We start from the raw sequence: 23,844 nt of genomic DNA on the forward strand, positions 1-23,844 counted from the left end.
GAATGTCCAAGCACTTACACATATAAGATTCTACACCAAAAAATCCTCTATTTATTATTATGATATGTGTGAATGTCCAAGCACTCACACATATAAGATTCTACACCAAAAAATAATGTGTTTATTATTATGTGTGAATGCCCAAGCACTCACACACATAAAAAATATCATCTATTTATTATTATTATGTGTGAATGCCAAAGCACTCACACATATACAAAAATCATCTATTTATTATTATTATATGTGAATCTCCAAGCACTCACACAAATAAGATTCTACACCAAAAAATCCTGTTTATTATTATTATTATATGTGTGAATGTCAAGGACTCACACATATAAGATTCTACACTAAAAAAATCATTTATTTATTATTATTACTATTATTATTATATGGGTCAATGCCCAAGCACTCACACATTTGGAAAAAAAACATATATTTATTATTATTCCACTGCAAAAGTTTGGCATGCCCCACAGCCCAGTTGTCATTCAATCGCAACCGTTCGGGTATAAAAATGTTCAGCTTGACCAGGAATTGTGATCCCCCCCCCCCAAAATGTTTTTTTTAACATCCCAGATTACCCAGAATTCCCGATTTTCCAGGACATTTTGCCCATTGAAAATGAATAGACCAAATTTCAAACTTGCGCAATTCCCACATTTCTCTCCCGATTCGAACCGTTCCACCATCCACACACTCTACTCACCCAGGACAATCCAACTACCAAGTTTTAAAAATTCCAGGAATTCCCAGAATTCCCGGTTTTCCATAGCCCTATTTTCACCTCTTGTCCCAAAGTTTTCACAGTTCAGTTCAACCATTTTTGACCATTCTACTCACCCTGGACATTCAAGCATTTCAGTTCCCCTCATATGTATTGGCAGTTTGGTTGCTTGTGCACATAGGGCATTCACACGCAATTCCTAAGGGAATTGCAAATTCTAGTATTGTTTTATTCTTGACCTCTTTTTATTCACATGCAGCCTCTGAGGGCCACATGGATTGTCTGCTGTTGCTGGTCAACAGAGAACAAAGTGCTGACATCATAGACAGCCCAGACACACAAGGACAGTAAGTCAACACTCGTTCTGTCATTTTCTTATTCAGGACTCAAACACACAAATCTACCCAATGGCTTTCCTAAAATCCTCAGCAAAATGTGAAGTACAGGAAACTGTGTACATATTAAATGTACTGCTTCAGTTAAGTACTATTATTGTGTAATTATTTTGGCAGTATCCCATATTTTAGGATTCATTTGTTCATTTCGCCAGCATTTTTAAAGAATGTTTTTACATAGTTCTAATAAAACATTTACGTTTTGTTAATGTATAGTACAAAAAGTCATTATTTATAATGCTGACTTATATCCGGGACATCTGCAGTTGGCTCAGGCATAGGGATTTTGTTGCAATTTAACAAAAATAATACTTGTATAGAAGCAATGCAGCAAATTTCAGTCACCCCCTGTAACGGCTACTCTTGCATTCAAAAAAGTTTCGAAAAAATAAAAATAAAGTAATGCAGAGTAGTCTTGAGGAGGAGGTGTTTGACTCACTAAATTCCTTAATAAGCACTCGCAGAGATATTTCTAGATTCAAAATGATCATAATTTATTTTCACAAACAAAAAATATTCTCCGTGGTTGACTTTCAACATAATCAAAATAACTTATTTAGCGTGGTTTCAAAATAACTTTAGCGTGGCTTCAAAATAAGTTGTTTTAGCGTGGCTTGTTTAGCGTGGCTTGTTTAGCGGTAAATAAACTGTTTCACTCCTCACTCCTTCAACATGATAGACAGACAAAGGGCACCCAGCTGTCCTGTCTTCTTAATTATAGGAGGAGGAAGTGGCTCACCAGTAGGAGCGTGAGCAGCTGAAAACAATCAGTCAATCACAATGAAATCTAAAACATCCAATAATTCATTAACATCATTCTTGACATTATTTGATTTCATTGTCAAACAATTAATAAATAAATAATATAGATAGGCTCCAACTGGCTCCAACATCCCGGCCCCTAATTGTGTGCTTTAGCAAAACAATTACATAAATAATAATATTCACAGGAGCCATAATAGAACAATATAATCCAAACAATTATGTTCTTCAAATTCAAAATTAATTAAGTTACTTGAGTTATTAGTCAAGTCTCATCAAAGTCCATAGTCATATCTGAAGCGGTCATCGAGTCTGGAGAACCGAAGTCCCCCTCAGTCCATCAAGCTGCTTCCATTAGCAGGCAGAGTTCATCTATTGGTCGTTGAACTGTGTTGGTCTTGGTTTTAACCAAAACACTTCTCACAAAGCCTTTGGCATCTGGAAATGTCTTTACTTGTTCCATGGTCTTGTTATGTGTTTCCTTGTTCCATGGTCTTGTTATATATTTCCTTGTTCCATGGTCCATAGTCTTGTTATATGTTTCCTTGTTCCATGGTCCATGGTCTTGTTATATGTTTCCTTGTTCCATGGTCTCGTTGAATGTTTCCTTGTTCCATGGTCCATGGTCTTGTCCTTGGTGTAGTTCTTGATTTTCTTATTTTTCTCCTTTTCGACTGTTCTGTGCACATCTTTGCCATCTCCTTTTCCGCCGTATGGGAATGTGTAAGGATCAGCCTCTAAGGCAGGGGTGGGCAATTAATTTTTACCGGGGGCCGCATGAGCTACCCGAGCACTGCTGGAGGGCCACATCGACAATATTTCAATTAAATTTTGCTCAATATTATTTTTGATATATACCGTAAGATAAATAATAATAATAATAATAGTAATACTTCAACATAGTGTGTGTAACAGCATTCCATGACTAATATATATAAATTAACATTAATAATAAATGACAGTAAAATAAGCACACGTATGACTGAGGAGTCATAGTGTAACTTTGTGTGGTGTTTGAGTTGTCCGACTTTTTGTGTGGCCATAAACGCACCAGTGGTTTAGTGCTATGCGTGTTGGTGACACATGACAAGTTGGTTTTGGCCTGGTTTGTACGGCAGAAAATGACTAGTTTTTCGAGATAGAAGTGTTTTACTCATGTTTTTGGTGTGGTTATGTCCGAATATAAACAGTTTTGTTCAATAAAGTGATCGATAAAATTCCTGTCCTCGAAGCATCTCGATAGACGTTACAATAATTGAACGGTGTTCAATTGAACGGTGTTGTAAACGGTGTTGACGAACACCATTAGGGCCGCTTGTTGTCACTGTCACTCAAAGTTGCATTGCAAAATTCCATAGAATAAATATGTTTATTTTGTTTATAATTCAGATGGGATTTGATTTGGTGCGCGGCATATATACTTGCTGCGCGCAGCAGACGCTTGAGCAGTGCACAATTGCGCAGGCACGCACCTTAGGTGAGGGGACGTTGCTTTGCAGTTCATGTCTTGTTGAAAACACGGCATTCCTCATCAACTTTTCTCTTTTTGGCGTCTCGGGTGTAAACCGTGCATCACTTGTCGCTGCATGTGCACCTTCACTCGCAGGTTACACACGGACACACGCCCATAAATAATACTTTTCAAAATAAAAGCAGCACAGTTGTATTGCGCGCAGGACATAGATGTTTTTTCAACTTTATTTTGTAATTGCAGTTGTTCACATTCACTCACAATCACGCATACGTCCACACGGAAGTAATACAAATAACGATTTTCAAAACAAAAGCAGCACCGTTGTATTGCACACTCGACATAGATACTTTTTAAAATTTATTTTGTAATTTATAATTGGCCTCACGCGGGCCGGACAGGGACGCACAAAGGGCCGGATGCGGCCCGCGGGCCGCAGAATGCCCAGGTCTGCTCTAAGGGCATTGGCTCTTGGTTAAAAGGTAAGCTTCCCCTCCGACCGTACAGATCTCTGAGTTCCTCCGTTTTGTCATGTTTGTCTCCTTTGTCCTTCTTGACCTTTTCTTTATCTTTGTCATGGCTTTTTTGGAAGAAGAAAAGGAGGAATGCCGATGTCTTTCTTTCTCTCTGAACTTATCCTGAGGTGTGACTTTGTCTTTATCCCGGAAAGGCAGTGGCAGAGGATCGTGACCATCTTTAAGAAAGACTGAACTTGAGGCGAACTCCATAGAACATTTATCCTCAACTGACATCTCATTTTTCTTCTCATATATGTTTTCAGAGAAATCCTGGTTATATTGTCTGATGAGGAGGTCCTTCAGCTCAATTACTGAGATTCTGTTAGTTGACACTGCAATGGGCCCAGCATGTTCTGTAGCACTGCAACTGAGTGGTCCAGTTACCACCCATCCCAGTCTGGTTTGGACTGCATATGGTCCATTCTTTTGACTGTTTATTATATTCCACGGCTCCATTGCCCGAGGAACATCAGTCCCAATAAGAAGTTCAACATCTGCCTCAATTTCTTTTAAGTCAATGCCACCAAGATATGGCCACCTCTTCAAGTCAGCCTTTGTGATGATGTTTTTCTTTGAGACAGGTATCTTGCTCTGTGTGTACACTTTCGGCAGGTCCAGTGATGTGAACCCTTCCAAGTCTCCAACCTCCAGTCCTCTGACCTCATAGGTCTTCGCAGGCTTTTCCTGTCCCATTGTTCGCAAAATAATTTCTGTTTTGCGTCCTTTCACATTCAGTCGGTCCATTAGATTTTCCGTGCAAAATGTTGCCGTGCTGCCTGGATCGAGAAAGGCATAGGTCTGAACATACCTGTTCCCTTTTCCCGCCTTAACTCTGACTGGCACGATTGCAAGTGCACAGTCTTTCCCGGCCCCGGTTGCATCACCGGCTGAAACAAGAGCAATGCTTATAGGGGTTTCTTCTGTCTCAGCAGTGGACTTTGCTTGATTTTCCTGCCTTGGGCCTTTTTCACTTGGAATATGAAGTACAGTAGGATGTTTCATTTTGCAAATATGACACATTAATCTTCTTTTACAATTTTTGCTTAGATTACCTTTTAGTAGGCAACCAAAACAATATCCATGCCTTCTTAAAAGTTCAACCTTGTTGTCATGTGACTGTGTTTTGAATTGTGAGCAGTCAATCAGAGCATGTTTGCCATGACAATATCCACATAAAGGGATGATACCACTAGGTGTGGTTTGAGCAGGTTGTTGTGGAACAGATGATTGTTTTACAGTGCATGCTTCTGGCTCTGTATTCACAGCTACTGAAGTAGCAAAGCTGCTGTGTCTTTGGCTGATTGGTTTTAGTTCACTTGTGCTTCTTGGGAGAGGCCTTTTCGTTGTTATTTGGTCCTGAATGTCTCCAAACAACGGATCCAAAAGCATCTTGGCATGCTTTTCCACAAAATCCACAAAGTTGTTGAATCTGATTCTCCTGCCAGTTCTCTGTTGTGTCTCAGAAGCTGTGCTTCGCCACCTTTCTCTGAGTTTGTAGGGTAGTTTGGATGTAATTAGCCTTAGGTTCGATGGGATATCAAGTTCCTCCAAATACTGTAAATCTTGCATTACATTACAGCATCCTCTCAAATACATTGCATATGCATGCAGCATTTTCCCATCCTCAGCTTTAATCGCTGTCCAATTCAAGGCTTTTTCCAAGTAAGCTCCCGAAATCTTCATCTCATTTCCAAAATGTTCTTTTAAGAGGCGCCTTGCTTCATTATAGCCCCTGGTGGCTTCCATGTGCAAACAGCTGCGAATCAAGTCTCTTGGCAAACCAGAGGTAAACTGCTCAAGGTAGTAGAGCCGGTCTTGATCATTATCAGTCTTGTCTTCAATCAAGTGTTCAAATGCATGGATAAAAGACTGATATGCCAGTGGGTTACCATCAAACACCGAAATCTCTCTTGCTGGTAGTAGAGACAGTTTTTGCTGTGAGACAATGAGTTTTGCAGTGTCACTTTGTCTTTGAATAACCATATCCAAGTTATCATGAACAGCATTGATAACCACATTATCTTGTGCAGAGTGATTTATTGGTTGAGTCTGATTTACAATCTGGGTCTTGTGTTTTTCAGTTGCGTTTTTGTCTTGAGGTTTATTTAGATCTTCTGATGTGTTGGTGTTCCTTTTAAGTAGAGGTCTGTGGAGACTTAAGATGGTTTGGTGAAGTGAGTTCTTGGGTATTGCACCGAACTCTATAAAGTCCACATTGCTCTCCATAGTTTCTCTTTCATGGTGAGAATCATAGTACTCAGTCATGCCATCACCCGGGGGTTCCTGAGCCACATCATGGCTTTCATGAATTAAATCACTTTGAAGGATTTGTATTTTAGCAGTTGATGCTGCAAGGTCTGCTTCCAACTCCATTTGCTCCATCTTTGCTTTAAGCTTTGTTTCCTCCAGTTGCAAGGTGTGTTTTTCCTTCAGTGCAGCAGCTCGAGCCATTGCAGCAGCTTGTTCCGCTTTGGCCTTTATTAATTCGGAGGATACTGAGGAACATCTGGAGGCTTTTGATCCAGTGGCAGACTTTGATTCGTGACATACATTTGATATGCTGTCCAGTGGTCCAACTTTTGATTGTGCAATTTCTCTTTTCCATGTTTCAACATCTTTCATGAAATAATTCATATTTATTATTCTGGGTTCATACCAGTCATAATAATAATTTTCCTTTTCCTCTTCTGAAAATAATTCTTGCACAGATTTGTGAGCATTTTTAAATTCATCCAAAGCTTCTTTAAATACTTCAAATTCATCATTGACTTTATCAGCATTCCTAACATCAGTCATCAAAGTCTTTATTTCATTTAGCCTCCTCGTGCACGCGCCCAGTCTGCCTCTGCGCGAAGCAATGCGCATTCTCAGCATGTCCTCGTGCTCAGCTGCCGTCTCAGGTGTGCCAGACATCATTCCAGGTAATCACACAGCTCAATTTAATGTCCACTTATTTCATTCTTAAATGTCCTTCCAACATCCTGTTTTATTGCATTTCACATCCACAATCTGTTCGAATGATTTCATACAGCGCAGCGGCGCGTTCATTGCGTCATCAGCTGATTTTACTCACGGCCCGCCGGCTGCTGGCTGTCATCGGTGCAGCGCGATCTTGGTTGGTCTTTTGGGTCTTCAGTGAAGTTTGTTTACTTGTAACGGCTACTCTTGCATTCAAAAAAGTTTCGAAAAAATAAAAATAAAGTAATGCAGAGTAGTCTTGAGGAGGAGGTGTTTGACTCACTAAATTCCTTAATAAGCACTCGCGGAGATATTTCTAGATTCAAAATGATCATAATTTATTTTCACAAACAAAAAATATTCTCCGTGGTTGACTTTCAACATAATCAAAATAACTTATTTAGCGTGGCTTCAAAATAAGTTGTTTTAGCGTGGCTTGTTTAGCGGTAAACAAACTGTTTCACTCCTCACTCCTTCAACATGATAGACAGACAAAGGGCACCCAGCTGTCCTGTCTTCTTAATTATAGGAGGAGGAAGTGGCTCACCAGTAGGAGCGTGAGCAGCTGAAAACAATCAGTCAATCACAATGAAATCTAAAACATCCAATAATTCATTAACATCATTCTTGACATTATTTGATTTCATTGTCAAACAATTAATAAATAAATAATATAGATAGGCTCCAACTGGCTCCAACACCCCCTAAATTAAAGACAACTGCACTTTTTTGAAAGTCTGCCTATCATTCACGATCTTCATGTAAGACAATGTAGCCAATAGGAGTCGCTCTGTTCTGCCTATAAAGCACATAAAAACATCCAAACACCTTCATCAAGGTTTTATATACATGCTGAAAGTATATATGTAATGTAATCACTGTTCTGTAATCCTGTACAATGTTTGTCTAATCTTGAACGGGTTTGTGCTGAAAATGAAACGTTGTTGTACTTGTGCAATGACAATAAAGATTCATCCATCCATTTATAATAACATGTTAGATTGACCTATTTTGCTAATTTAAGCATACGGCAGCGTATTAATTTAAAAAATGCATCACAAAGTTCGCTTTTTTTGCCAACATCACTGATTTCTATGCACAGCAGACTTCATGAGAGACAACAAAACGTATTAAACATCACTCACTTTACAAGGTCTGCTGTCACTGGGATGTCAACTGTTAGAAAGTTCATATTTTCCTCTTTAGATGAAAAATGATCAAAATCCTCGCGAAGAAAAAAGGGGAGTGGAACCAAGCGTCTTTTCGGGTCTTTCTCGCCATTTCCGGATTTAAATTGGATGTTAAAGATGACCAATTTGTCGGATTATGTCCTCATCCCTGTACCATCAAGGTGAGAGGCGTGAATTATAATCTAGAATAAACTTTTACAAACTTTGAGGCAAGAAAGCAGCTCACTAGCTGATGACATGATCCATGTGACAATGCGTCGCTATAAATAGTTTGTCTGCATTAGCACTTATAATAACAATATCGCAAATACTTGTAAATATTCAGGTCACGAAATGTAAATTGAGTATTTTTGGCGCTTTTTGGATGATTGTGTAGAGGGCTTTATCATCCATCGTAAGCATACTTTTATTTCCCTTTCTATGCGCGTTAGAATGCATTAAAAAATACATCTGTCTTCTTGTCTCTCATAATGATTGTGAAGGATAGGCCAAATATACAAAAACAAGTGCAGTTCCCCTTTAAAACTCCACATCAGTCAGTATAAAAAAACATCAGTGCTGAGTGTGATTTTCTAATGAATACGTATTATGTTGTATTGTCCTGGTCAAAAATAAGAATCAAACATGGAGTATAAGTAGTTCTTTGTGTCATGTCTTGTAATGTCATTCTTTGCATTTGACTACACAGAAACTACAACACCGTTTATATAAAAGACTCTTTGACTCTCTATGGCTCAAGTGTGTCGGTCAGTTGTTGAGATGATGAGATCTCAACCCGCAATGTCACTGCTCCAGAAGTCAATTCTGCTTCTTTTGCTTGTTTTGCAGGACAGCGTTAATGCTGACAGCTCTGGGTTGTCACACTGATTGTGTGCACATCCTGTTGGAAAAAGGAGCCAAACCGGACGTTGGCGACAAAAAAGGCTTCACTGCTTTACATCGAGCTGTATGTGTCAAGTATAAGTGTCTTTAACACTGTTTAGATGTCTCAAATCCTATTGTCCTGCAGGCCATGTTGGGCAGTGAGGACTGCACATCAGCTTTGTTGGAGCATGGCGCCTCTGCTCTGTGTCGAGACTCTCTGGGAAGGACGCCGCTGCACCTGGCTGCATCCCGTGGCCACACACAGCTACTGCGCACTTTGCTGCAGGCTGCAGTCAAAGCAGACCCTCTGGACTCCATGTTGGATTACAGAGGCTACACGCCCACCCACTGGGCCGCCTACCGCGGTGAGACATCTGCAAGTTTTTACACAAATGTTGCTTCATTGTCAAGTAGGAAATATAAATGACTATATCCTACAGAAAGGAAGTATAAAAACATATTTTCATCTGTTATATAAGCCTACCATTGATTCTCAACTGGTGGACCCAAAACTGGCAGTTGCGGACCGCAAGTGAGTGGTGGGTTGTTGCCTGATAGACATGTGACGTTCGTCAACAACTCAAGTCTTTTGAACTGCTCTTTTAAGTGAAAGATGTCAACCGACTCACAAGTTGTATCTCCAAAAAGTTCATCATGTGTTCTCTTTGAGGATACTTTTCCGTTTCTTGTAGTCCAGGGGTGTCAAACTGGTTTTCATTCAGGGCTACATCGTAGTTATGGCTACCCTCAGAGGGCCGCTTATAACAGCAAATAAATGAATTTGCCTATGCATTTAATTATAAATATTTTTTAGGTACATTGTAAAACTGGCAACTTAGTTACCAGAATTCTACTGTAGTAAAAAGTTTTTTCTCCACAACATATTACGGTAAATGGAAAAACTGTAACTGTTTTTACGGGGGGAAAACGGCAGCTTAGTCGCCAGAATTTTACTGTGAAAATTTACAGTTTTTTTTACAACATATTACTGTAAATGTAAAAACAATACCACTGTTTTGTTTTTTTATTCTGGCAACAGAGCTGCCAGTTTTTTCGATTAAAAAACTGTGGTACTGTTTTTCCATTTACAGTAATGCACCACAAAAACAGCAACAGTAGATTTTACAGGGGAAAAAAACAGCTCAGTTGACATCATCAACATTGCCCCGTCTTTCACTTGCTGGCGTGAGCTCAGAGACGGGGAATTTCAGAGCGATGCTGCCTTGTTTCTGTACTTGCTAAACGAGGAAGTGACTTTCCATGCTCAAATCAAAATGCTAACGCTAATGTTAGCAATCCGAAATGTGCATGTTAACAATAAATAGCCACCAGCGTGATAGTTCCACACTACTTTCTTTGAAAAAAAACTCTCGCACCGGTCTCTCTTTGCTTTGGACCTGCATCCGCCCCGATACATTCTTGGTAGTAGCGTCATGTTTGTAAAACAATCCAAGATCATTTGTTGATATTGTCTGCTATTTAACATCAGCCATTAGAGACAGAATGTTTGTGACAATATTACATCATGTCAGTATGACACTAGCTCCACTAGGCACCATGGGAAATGTGGTCTTCTTCTAGCAAAACACTACCGCTTTGGTCCACTGGCGCCGCCAAAATCAAGCAAAACTGAAAGTTCTTAAGTGGAGCTTAAAGCACGTGCATTCACCTGTGTCAAAGGGAGGAAACAGGAGAGAGGCCAGGTTGGATGTCGTATTTTTTGTTTACCGCTTTTTATACGCTTTCATACAGGAATCATTTTCTGCCATAAAGCTTTATTTTGTATCATTCATGCCATCTTATTTCTGTAACATATTGAATACGCTTCCAATGTACTCCAGAGTAAACGTAATTTAAACTCTGAGTCCACCCCCACCTCTCAGTGACCACCAGGAAATGTGGCCCAACACCAATATTCCCTCTAATTTTTCATGGCTGTGATCAAACGCAAAAACTCCCTGAGCATTTAGTGGAGCACATGTGAGCGACATCAGACGTGCACACTGTGGCTACACCAGCAGCACGCCTATTCCAAACCTGACCAAATAAGTTAAAGGCCTACTGAAATGAATTTTTTTTATTTAAACGGGAATAGCAGATCCATTCTATGTGTCATACTTGATCATTTCGCGATATTGCCATATTTTTGCTGAAAGGATTTAGTAGAGAAAATCGACAATAAAGTTCGCAACTTTTGCTCGCTGATAAAAAAAGCCTTGCCTGTACCGGAAGTAGCGTGACGTCACAGGAGCTAGTATTCCTCACAATTCCCCGTTGTTTACAATGGAGCGAGAGATTCAGAGCGACAAAGCGACGATTACCCCATTAATTTGAGCGAGGATGAAAGATTCGTAGATGAGGAACGTTACAGTGAAGGACTAGAGAGGCAGTGATGGACGTATCTTTTTTCGCTCTGACCGTAACTTAGGTACAAGCTGGCTCATTGGATTCCACACTCTCTCCTTTTTCTATTGTGGATCACGGATTTGTATTTTAAACCACCTCGGATACTATATCCTATTGAAAATGAGAGTCGAGCACACGAAATGGACATTTAAAGTGACTTTTATCTCCACGACAATACATCGGTGACACACTTAGCTACTGAGCTAACGTGATAGCATCGTTCTCAAATGAAGATAGAAACAAAAGAAATAAACCCCTGACTGGAAGGATAGACAGAAGATCAACAATACTATTAAACCATGTACATGTAACTACACGGTTAAAAATTCTCAGCCTGGTAAGGCTTAACAATGCTGTTGCTAACGACGCTAAGGCTAATTTAGCAACTTAGCAACCGGACCTCACAGAACTATGATAAAAACATTAGCGCTCCACCTACGCCAGCCAGCCCTCATCTTCCCATCAACAGCCGTGCTCACCTGCGTTCCAGCGGTCGACGGCGCGACAAAGGACTTCATCCGTGGGTTTGGCGGCAAGCATCGGCTAGGCGTAGTAAGTAGTCCTTGTTGTGTTGCTGTAAGTATTGTACTTAGCCGCTAATACACCGATCGATCCCACCTACAACGTTCTTCTTTGCAGCCTCCATTGTTCATTAAACAAATTGCAAAAGATTCACCAACACAGATGTCCAGAATACTGTGGAATTTTGTCGAAGAAAACAAGAGGTTTTTGTATCGGGTCGATGGGGTACAACCACTTCCGTGGATTTTGTGACGTCACGCGCATAAATCATATCCAAAGGAGTTTTTCAACCGGAAGTGTGGCGGGAATTTTAAAATTGCACTTTATAAGTTAACCCGGCCGTATTGGCATGTGTTTCAATGTTAAGATTTCATCATTGATATATGAACTATCAGTCTGCGTGGTCGGTAGTAGTGGGTTTCAGTAGGTATTTAAGTTATATACTAATTCATAGATGTTATTTTATTATATAAAAAGGTCAGTAAATGATTTTATATAATTGTAAACGCTTTGAAGTGGGAAAGGGGTAGGATTAAATAAGCTTTGCTTCTTCCTACTCCTTTTCGGGCATGATGTAAATGAAATGATATGAAATTGTGTGATGTATTATGATGTAAATGTGTTCATGTTCGAAATAAACTAAAAGAAAGAAAAAAAGAAAGAAAGTTTCTTACTACTGTAATCGAATGACAGAAGTCATTTCCATGTGACTATTTTCTAATATAAGTGTTTTGGCCTACTTACAATGACAATAACAAAACATATTGTTTTTCATGAGCTGTGTACTAGTATTGTACTGTATGTCTGGGTGGAGGTCCTGCTTTGGAAATAATTTGTACTCCTTTCAGATATCGCATTTAGTTCCCATTAAAACATTCACGTTGCACAATGAGATGTAAGCATGGGATCATGTGTACATTCCTGCAACTTTCTGTTTGTAAAATATATATTTTTATTAGTATTTATTTAATATAGTAACAGATTTTTAATAAATGACAGTAGAATAAGCACACATTTTATTGGTAAATCATAGTGTAACAACCTGGAATTACACATTATGTGTGGCGTTGGAGTTGTCCGACTTTTTGTGTGGTTGTAAACGCAAATAACAGCAGTCATTTCCATGTGATTATTTTCTAATATAAGAGTTTTGGCCCACTTACAATGACAATAACAAAAAATATTGTGTGGAGGTCCTGCTTTGGAAATAATTTGTACCCCTTTCAGATATGGCATTTAATTCCCATTAAAACATTCACATGTTGCACAATGAGATGTAAGCATGGGATCTTGTGTACATTCCTGTAACTTTCTGTTTGTAAAATATATATTTTTATTAGTATCTATTTAATCTCTGTACCGAGGATGTCGTTGTGGCTTGTGCAGCCCTTTGAGACACTTGTGATTTAGGGCTATATAAATAAACATTGATTGATTGATTGATTGAATATAATAACAGCGTTTCATGATTAATATTCATAAATTTGGATTATTAATAAATGACAGTAGAATAAGCACACATTTGATTATAAATCGTAGTGTAACGACCTGGTATACACATTATGTGTGGTGTTGGAGTTGTCTGACTTTTTGCTTGGTTGTAAACGCATCACTGGCCAAGTGCCATATGTGCACGTGTTGGCGCAAGTGAGAGAGCGAGAGGCTGCTGTTGATATGACGGATGACAAAGTAGGTTTCGGTCTGGTTTGTACGGCAGAACATGACCAGTTTTGCTAGATACACATTTTTTTTTTCAATGTTTTGCTCATTTGTTTATGGCCGACAATAAAGAGTTTTGCTCAATAAAGTGATCGATGGAATTCATGTCCTACTTAAAGCGTCCATTTGTGTCTTGCCTAGGTAATGAAGGATGTTTACGCATTTTACTTGAAAACAAGCTTTTTAGCAACCAGGAAGGAAATTCCTTCAACCCACTGCACTGTGCTTTGTGAGTACCACTGGATTTATTTGAACACATACAAAAAAGTGCAGTAGTTCATAAAGATTAATTTGATTCCCATCTGCAGGATTAAAGGACACGACGTTGCTGCTGGACTTCTCATAAAGACAGTTGGCCCTCATATAGTTAAAGTTAGTGATGTCAAAGGAAGGTGGGTTCCACACTCTTGCTTGGCAACAAACAGGAATGTTAGCCCCTATTTGTACATGAAGAATATTTTTTTATGAACGAATACTAATTCAAGACAATGTTGTCAATATTTTTTTTGCTATGCCTCCCCTAAACGGAACTTCTACTGACACCCTGATAATATTGACTTATTTATGTCTACAAACCATTGTAGCGTTCTGCATACGTTCACCTCATTATCGACATAAATTATTACAAAGAGCTAAGACAAGTTAAGGTTACTCTTTGTCCCAAGTACTGCGGCTGTGAACCTTTGGCCACCACACGATTCCATTTTATTCGATCTTTGGGGGTAACGATTTGATTCAGAGTCGATTCTCCATTCAAAATCAATACTTTTTTAATAATGCTAGTTCTATGATGAACTACATTCCTCCATAAAATAGATAAATAGTTCTGATAAATGTATATATTACTTCAAAGAAAACTGGTTTTGTTGAATAAAATGCTTCAGAACATTTAATAAAGTCAAATACAAATAAGGCAACAAGAGAAGTATCCAACACTTCTCTTTTGTAAAGTAAATGTGTACAGCAGATATACAGTAGATCATCTACATCAACAATAAGATTTGTCTGATTGGCTGGACAGGACAGATTGGAAAATAAATATATATATATATCAGGCATTTAATTTTTCCGTCTATAGTCGAAAATCCATCTTTTTTTATCTCTGTAAAAATATAAAAAAATATTTTCCATTTTTCTTCGTCTTTTCCGACCTACAACGTGTGTTAAAATCTTGATCCGTCTCTTTGCCATACCTGCCAACAACTGCGGTTTTCCCGTAATGAGTACGGTTTTTGATAATCTAGTGGTATAAACTACGGTTTTCCGTTAAAAATTATAAACTTAAAAATCAAAGCAACTTCACCTTCAGTGGACAAAATATACGGGAAACATCAATGATGATTGGTTGGTTTACGTATAAGAACATCCATGATTGGTTGGTTGTTTACTATAATGAGTCACGATTGGTTAAGATTAGGGCAAAACATTAGGGACAGGCCAATCAGAGTCAAGATAGGGCGGGTAATGGAACCAGGAAGGGAAATCACAACAGACAACCCAAATGACGACGAGAAAGTCGGAGAAGAGAAGAGGGAATATTCAAGCGGGCGATTTATATATTAAAAAAGCTAATAGAAGGTGGCAGACGGATTCTCTTCCTTAGATTTTTCTTTTAGACGACATCCAGAAAACCCACAATGCGTCTACTTGGCCACATATGTATGCGTCTGGATAAAACAACACATTCATTTGAGTTGTTTACCATGTAAGTCCAACTCAAAATTGCTCTCCACATGGAAGAGGTGGAATACACATTTAAGAACACACATGATTGTGGCAGACGTGATGACTTTTGCTACAGTATAGTCTATCTAAATGCCATCCATCCATCCATCTTCTTCCGCTTATCCGAGGTCGGGTCGCGGGGGCAGCAGCCTAAGCAGGGAAGCCCAGACTTCCCTCTCCCCAGCCACTTCGTCCAGCTCCTCCCGGGGGATCCCGAGGCGTTCCCAGGCCAGCCGGGAGAGATAGTCTTCCCAACGTGTCCTGGTCGTGGAACTGTGGACCAGCTCTATACTCTCGGCAGGGTCCTTGAGGGTGCATGGGAGTTTGCCCAACCAGTCTACATGTGTTTTGTGGACTTGGAGAAGGCATTCGACCGTGGGGAGTGCTCAGAGAGTATGGGGTAACGGACTGTCTTATTGTGGCGGTCCGCTCCTTGTATAATCAGTGTCTATCTAAATGCTACATTTAATTTTCATTGGTGTTTTACAACAAGACAGTAGCTGACATTTTGTTCATTATTTCTACTGATTATATATTGACATTAAATAGTTGAATAATTTTGAATGTAATGTTTGAATGAAGTGAAGTAATGTGTAAATAATGTCAATAACTAGATCAGGGGTCGGCAACCTTTACCACTCAAAAGAGCCATTTTGGCAAGTTTCACAAATTAAAGAAAATAATGGGAGCCACAAAAAAAAATTTTAAATTTAAAATGAAAAACACCGCATACAAAGCTTAAATTGCTTTGTGCTATGTTAACCAGGGGTCTCAGACACACGCACCGGCACGCACCTTAATATGGAAATTTGATGTTAGTGCGGCCCGCGAGTTTTGAATGAATGGCGCTTGATAGCGTCATACTTGCCAACCCACTCATTATTTCCGGGAGACTCCCGAATATCAGGGCGTGATGGCACTGCTTTTGGCGCCCTCTACAGCCTGCCCAAACAGTGTACCTGCTCGACCACATGTAGAATGCAGCTTCAGCTTGCTCACGTAAGTGACGGAAAGGCGTACTAGTTCAACAGCCACACAGCTTACACTGACGGTAGCCGTATAAAACAACTTTAACACTGTTACGTTACAAATATGCGCCACACTTTGAACCCACACCAAAAAAGAATGACAAACACATTTCTGGAGAACATCTGCACTGTAACACAACATAAACACAATACAACAAATACCCAGAATCCCATGCAGCCCTAACTCTTCCGCTCAACTGACGCACGGGGGGGGGGGGGGTTGATGTGTGGGGGGGGTTTGGTGGTAGCGGGGGTGTATAATCTAGACCGGAAGAGTTAGGGCTGCATGGGATTCTGGGTATTGGTTGTGTTGTGTTTATGTTGTGTTACGGTGCGGATGTTCTCCAGAAATGTGTTTTTCATTCTTTTTTGGTGTGGGTTCACAGTGTGGCGCATATTTGTAACGTAACAGTGTTAATGTTGTTTTATACGGCTACCGTCAGTGTAAGCTTTGTGGCTGATGACTAAGTATGCTTTGCTGTCTCCTACGTGTGCAAGTAAAAGCTACATACAACATGTGGCCGGGCTGGCACGCTGTTTGTAAATGCTTTAGAGGACAATTACTACAGTGCAATTAGGGCACGCCATTAATTTAGTAATTAGAGTGAAAATAGGATTATATTTGCCCTGGAAGTTTTCAAGGAGAGGCACTGAGATCCATAAGTCTCCTGGGAAAATCGGGGGGTCGGCAAGTATGCAGCTGAGCCGCATCAGAGTGGTCAAAGAGCCGCATGCGGCTCCGGAGCCGCGGGTTGCCGACCCCTGAACTAGATGAACCATCTGTGGCTGTGAAGTGAACACTAGTAAGGTTGTAAATACTGTATAGAGTTGGCTAACTAATGTGGTTCCTGTGGATGAAGTTGTAATTACTGTAGTAACTACCGGTAAATAACATAGTGACTGAAACAGGCATAGTGATTCATTTGGATGAATGGGCTATGTATTTATGTCAACTCTGTTGATAATTTTTTCAATTCTTTAAACACTAAAACATCTTTAAATGGTGCTTTTTTTTTGCAAATTTTTGCATGTTCAGTTGCTGAAAAACCAGGAGCTTTGGGGGTACGGGGGGGTTGCCCCCACACCTGCGGCCCACAGAACCCCAGCTTATTTTCAGTCTTTTTCATTAAGTTCAAATCACATGCCTTATATATATATATATATATATATATATATATATATATATATATATATATATATATATATATATATATATATATATATATATATATATATATATATATAAATTGAATAAGAATCGTTACAAACAAGAATCTCGATTAATCTGAAAATCGAATCGATGTTGTTTGACATTAAAATGTTTTCCTGTGCTTGTTGTACGAGTGCAGGACCCCGTTGCATGCGGCTGCCTACTCAGGAAGTGTTGCAGGGCTGCAACTTCTCCTGGCCCAGGGGGCAGAGGTCAACGCTGTGGACCAGGGAGGATGCTCCGCTCTAATGATCGCAGCTGACTGCGGACATACTATGGCTGTCGGTATGTGATAAAGGGGAACTGCACCCTTTTTTTTTTTCCCGCCTATCATTCACAATCATTACGAGAGACCAGAAGACAACTTTTTTTTTTTTGCTTTCTAACTTACAAAAATCCTATTGTTCTAGGTGGCTAGCAATTTAGCTAATGTTAGCAATCAATTCTACCTCTAAATCATTTTAAAAATGCATTGAAAAATCCTCAAGAATACTTCATTTACGTTCTGTAACCCGTATAATAACCAAACTGTAGTAACATTGTTATTGTAAGAGTGAACACTGAGGAACTATTTTTCTAGCGCACTAACACATCGTCGTGCTACGGTATTAGCCGTAAATGCTAACTACGGAAAGAGATAAGCTAGCTTCAACGTCAACACAAACACGTTTGAGTTTGTAATACACAACACAATGTGATAGGACACCAATCTGTACTGAGTGAAAAACATGAACAATCATATTACAGTATCTGTAAAGTATTATTTCATGTTTTGTTTGTACACAGCTAGCCAGCCAGTGTATATACTGTAGTTGTAATAATACGCATGACGTGCTGCGTGTATCATAATCAATATAAAAGTGTGACTCACTCGATGGACAGTTGTCTTCTGGTGCAGCTGGCCAGGAACTTTTTTTTCCCCGGTTTATTTAGGTACGCACTCCATTTATGTCAAAATAGCATGGCCTCAAATTCCACATTTTGCAGCTTAAGAGTCACTTTCACCTCACTCTCTCTGCTTCCGTCTTCGCCAATGTCTTACTCTTCCTTCGTGCTTGCTTCTAGAAGCAGCAGTTCATCCTCATTTTTTCAGCTTCAAAAAGGTAAGGTTGTGAATCGTCTTTTGTACAAAAATAGTCGTCTTAGTTGTTGGTCACTGACTCTGCCATGATTACAACACAAACTTGTGTGTGTTTCCGGAAGTAGAGCACATTTGTAGTTAGAAGTAGGAGGTGCACTGCTAAGGAAACCAAAATCAATGCGCTGAAAAAATGAGGTTTGGCAATGATTAAAATGCCCAAAATAAGGTAAATATTGTTCATATTACATGTTATGAAGGTGTCTGTTACTACATTATACATATACTTGCAGTGTGTATATTGTACATATTACATATTGTTATGAAGGTGTATGTTACTACATTATATATATACTTGCAGTGTGTATATTGTCAGTGTTGGGACTAACGCGTTACTAAGTAACGCGTTACTGTAACGCTGTTAGTTTCGGCGGTAACTAGTAATCTAACGCGTTATTTTTTATATTCAGTAACTCAGTTACTGTTACTACATGATGCGTTACTGCGTTATTTTACGTTATTTTTTATGTAGTATCGGCTAGAAACAGAAGCGCTATGAATCTTCCTCTGTCACAAGCCGGGGAGAAGAAAAGAGGCGTGTGTGTGTGTGTCTGGGTGTGGGTGTGGGGAGGGACACGCGTGATCCGCGGTTTGATATATGAAACAAAAAAAAAAGGTGTTCGCCAATCAGTCCACACACAGCGTGGTCATGGCGAGCGGAGTAACGGAAGAGCTTGAACGCCCCGCGCCATTTAATCGGTGTGTTTATAGGTGCAGACTCCGTTGTGCAAGACGAGGGTTTTAAACACATGCTGAACGTGCTTGAGCCACGTTACGACATCCCGTCGCGCACCCACTTCAGCGATAAGATTGTGCCAGATATTTATGAGCCGGAAAAGAAAAAAGTTGTGGATGAACTATCCCGAGCATCATCTGTTGCGCTCATGACAGACTGGTGCACGTCCAGGGAAACAATGTGACGATAAGCGCTCACTTCATCACAGCAGACTGGCAGATGAGCAGACACGCCCCCTCTACAAGAGTCACCTTGCGCAGGTACTGACACAAGCAGTGGAGGAATGGAAGATAAAGATATCCCAGTCACACGTGATAATGCCAAAAATCACATAAATGCAGTGAATGAGACAGGATTGGGACCACAGACAGGTGCTTTGCACATGTAGTGAATTTGGCATCACATCTCAGTCAATAGGATGGAGCGCCTCCTTGGGAGGATCAGGAAGGAGGTTTCCTACTTCCACGCAAGCACAACAGCTGCTCATGTGCTTAAGACAAAGCAAGAAATTCTAAAGCTCATACATGATGTCCCAACGAGGTGGAAGTCCACTTATGATATGTTGGAGCAGCAGGCAGCTATATACTCTGCATTGACCCACAAGACCCTGAAGGCAAATGTCAAAGACATCATCACCCTGTCTGATGATGATGATGTGAGAGTGGCAGAGGAGGTCCTCCAGGTGCTTAAACCCCTCAAAACTGTTACATCTCTACTGAGCACTGAAACTTCACCATCTGTGTCAATGATCCTGCCACTGAAAACAAGGATTCTACAATCCATGACTCCAAGTGTGGAAGACAGCAGCATCACTCCAGATGTCAGGCTTTATTTCACTATCTATGTTTCAAGGAAGATTATGTGCCTTCTTATGTTGCACTTTAAGTTGTTTTTTTATTAATGGTCATTGGTCCAAGTTTAAAGGAAGGAGAAATGCCTTTTTATGTTGCACTGTTTTTCATTAATTATGTTAAAAGGAAAATAAAAATGCATGTCAAGTTGATCAACAGATTGTATTATTCTCCAGTGCAATAACAGTATTGTAATGAAGGCTAAAAGGCCATTAATGGGAGCTTTAAAAAAAAAAAATAAGAAAAAAATAAGTAACTAAATAGTTACTTTTCACAGTAACGCATTACTTTTTGGTGTAAGTAACTGAGTTAGTAACTGAGTTAATTTTGAAATTAAGTAACTAGTAATTGTAACTAGTTACTGGTTTTCAGTAACCAACCCAACACTGTATATTGTACATATTACATATTGTTATAAATGTGTCTGTTACTACATTATATATAATATATAATTACATATTGTTATGAAGGTGTCTGTTACTACATTACATATATACTTGCAGTGTGTATATTGTACATATTACATATTGTTATGAAGGTGTCTGTTACTACATTATATATAATGTAGTAACAGACACCTTCATAACAATATGTAATATGTACAATATACACATTGCAAGTATATATATAATGTAGTAACAGACACCTTCATAACAATACATATTGTTATGAAGGTGTCTATTACTACATTATATATAAACTTGCAGTGTGTATATTGCACATATTACATATTGTTATGAAGGTGTCTGTTACTACATCATTTACATGTACATACTTGCAATGTGTATTTAAAACGTTGATGGAGGGCTTTGAAGGCTACAATGGTGATTTCCATTAGCCGCATCTTCTAAGCGTTTTTATAATTTTTAAAATCCTGAGGAAAAGAAAATATGTGTTCATGTCTCTCATAATGATTGTGAACCAAAAAAGTGCAGTTCCCCTTTAGGGTTTTATCTTATGCAGGTAACCCCACTCAGCAGTATGTCAACATTGTTTTCTTATTAGCATGTCTGAGAGGTTCAGGCATCATGACAATAATTCTACCCCCTTTTTGCATGCTTCAGTCTTTGCTATGATTCCTCTAAATCAGGTCCCTTCACGAGACACCAAGTCTAGATGAAAAGTCTTATTTTGTTTGTTCATTTCAGAATACTTGCTGCACAAGGCCAAGCCAGACCTGACCCTGGTGGACGTCAATAATAACACAGTCCTTCACTTAGCCTGCACTAAGGTTACACAAAACACATGCATGTATTATTCGCCACTCACAACAACCTTGGCATGTGTGCAGCAACAATTTACGTGTTCAAGTCGATGTTGTCTGGAAATGTGAACTCATTTATGTGACGCCTCAATCTGATTTCCTGTGCAGGGTCAGGAGATGTGTGCCTTGTTGCTTCTTGGAGAAATCAATGACCCCTCCCTCATAAATGCAACAAATAGTGCGCTTCAAATGTAAGTTGGCTTCCACCGCTGGCTCATTTTTTGTCTATAAAGTCCATCAGTGATGATGATGCATGTCTATAGTATGTCTATAGTCTATAAGCCTCTATCCTCACCCAGGCCCCTTCACATCGCGGCCAGGAAAGGTCTGGCGACTGTTGTGCAGGTGTTACTCAGCCGGGGTGCAGCTGTCATGGCTGTGGATGGTGAAGGTAAGTAACGCTAGCAAATGTCACGTCTTATTGGCAGGGGGACTTCTTTATTCATGCTTGATTGATACACACGTCTACAGCTAGGTGGCAGCAGTGTTTGGATTAACTGACAAGCTGACCATGACTAAGTTGGTTTTACTGTGTGCTAGGGTTGTACGGTATACTGGTAATAGTAAAGTACCGCAATGCTAATTAATCATAATCGGTTCTTTGTTTTTTTTAACGGACATGATGGCACGCCGTCGTCATGTTGTGACATTGCTGGTTTTACGAGCAGAGGAGCATGTTCGGCAACGTACACAATCAGACACAGTGTGGAGACAGAAAAGGGAGAATGGACGCATTTTGGCTTAAAAACTAAAGATAAAGGTGAAATTATAACACTCAAACTCCACTCAGGAAGAGGTGCTTTAAGACATGGCTAGCTAGCTAGCGGCTAACGTCCATCTGCAGTCAGCAGTGTTTTAGCTACTTCCTCGTCTCCATGGCGACAAATAAAGTATGTTTTTTTATAAGTAGCATTATCACTGGAGGACGAGGCATAGCTAAACATACTTCACTACACACCTTAGGAGGATGCAATAGCTCACCGGCGTCACCGCTAACAACCTGGCGCTCCTGAATGTAAACAAATGGGTGGATCTACACCTGACATCTACTGTAATGGTACCAAGTACAAGAGCGTATCTAGTCGATACTACTACGATTACATAGATATTTTTTTAAATTACAAAATCTTTTTTCGTTTAAAAAAAATTCATATTATGTTTATAAACTCAGGAAATATGTCCCTGGACACATCAGGACTTTGAATATGACCAATGTATGATCCTGTAACTACTTGGTATCGGATCGATACCTACATTTCTGGTATCATCCAAAACTAATGTAAAGCATCCAAACAAGAAGAATTAGTGATTATTACATTTTAACAGAAGTGTATATAGAACATTAAAACAGAAACTAAGCAGATATTAACAGTAAATGAACAACCAGATCAATAATACATTTTGTACCGCTTGTCCCTCGTAATGTTGACAAAATAATAGAATAGAAATTACACAATATGTTACTGCATACTTCAGCAAACTAATTAGGAGCCTTTGTTTGTTTACTTACTACTAAAAGACAAGTTGTCTAGTATGTTCACTATTTTATTTAAGGACAAAATTGCATTAATAAACATGTTTAATGTACACTAAGATTTTGTATTAAAATAAAGCCAATAATTCAATTTTTTGTGGTGCCCTTTATTTAGAAAATTATCGAAAGGTATCGAAATACAACCCTACTGTGTACAGTATCTCAGAATGTCAACAACCAAATACCATACCTTCTTAAGGAACAGTACTACAGCAATGAAACTTGATGGCACTATAGACTTGGGCTCAATTGGAATTATCCATCCTCCCCCACCCCACTTCTACTTGACCCTCCCCCTTGGCTCCAGCATTTAGTGCAGGGGTTGGCAAGCCGCGGTGGATCCCTGGAGCTTTTTCAAAAATGTATGATGATGGAAAAAGATGGGGGGGAAGAGTATATTTTGTGTTTGAATAATGTTTCTGTTGGAGGACAAATATGACACAAACATTCCTAAATGTTAGAAAGTTTACTGTTTAATATGTTTTGTCTTTATGCTTCATTGATGAGAGTATTTGGCGAGCGCCGTTTTGCCCTACTAATTTCGGCGGTCCTTGAACTCACCGTAGTTATGTGGACTGTGACGCTACAGTTTATTTACTTGTACAATTTTCTCCGACGCTGCCACAGAAAGACTTGTTTTATGCAGAAGAAGACAGCCTGCCGTTTCCTTTTAACTTGGACACACACATCTATACCTTTGGCCATTTTAAGACGCTAATTTCCAGGAGTTATGTCACCGTCTGAGAAGCATCCGTTTTTACAATTATTTTCACATAATTGGCTGGCGTTGGACTCACTCTGCTTAAGTACCGGGTGTACTGCA

The 23,844-nt window shown here is 39.4% G+C and overlaps 1 protein-coding gene across 1 annotated transcript in view; it reads left to right on the forward strand.

The window, feature by feature from the left end:
* LOC133660670 (serine/threonine-protein phosphatase 6 regulatory ankyrin repeat subunit C-like) overlaps window positions 1–23,844 on the forward strand; it is a 51,305-nt gene that overhangs the window by 21,095 nt on the left and 6,366 nt on the right. Inside the window, exons 19-27 of the mRNA XM_062064250.1 lie at window positions 990–1,077; window positions 8,853–8,970; window positions 9,034–9,253; window positions 13,677–13,764; window positions 13,844–13,927; window positions 17,638–17,783; window positions 21,372–21,454; window positions 21,596–21,678; window positions 21,787–21,878. Coding sequence (XP_061920234.1) covers window positions 990–1,077; window positions 8,853–8,970; window positions 9,034–9,253; window positions 13,677–13,764; window positions 13,844–13,927; window positions 17,638–17,783; window positions 21,372–21,454; window positions 21,596–21,678; window positions 21,787–21,878 — 1,002 coding nt within the window. The remainder of the gene's footprint in view (window positions 1–989; window positions 1,078–8,852; window positions 8,971–9,033; window positions 9,254–13,676; window positions 13,765–13,843; window positions 13,928–17,637; window positions 17,784–21,371; window positions 21,455–21,595; window positions 21,679–21,786; window positions 21,879–23,844) is intronic.

This window comes from Entelurus aequoreus, linkage group LG01 (genome assembly GCF_033978785.1).
Source record: "Entelurus aequoreus isolate RoL-2023_Sb linkage group LG01, RoL_Eaeq_v1.1, whole genome shotgun sequence".
NCBI classification, from domain to species: Eukaryota; Metazoa; Chordata; class Actinopteri; order Syngnathiformes; family Syngnathidae; genus Entelurus; species Entelurus aequoreus.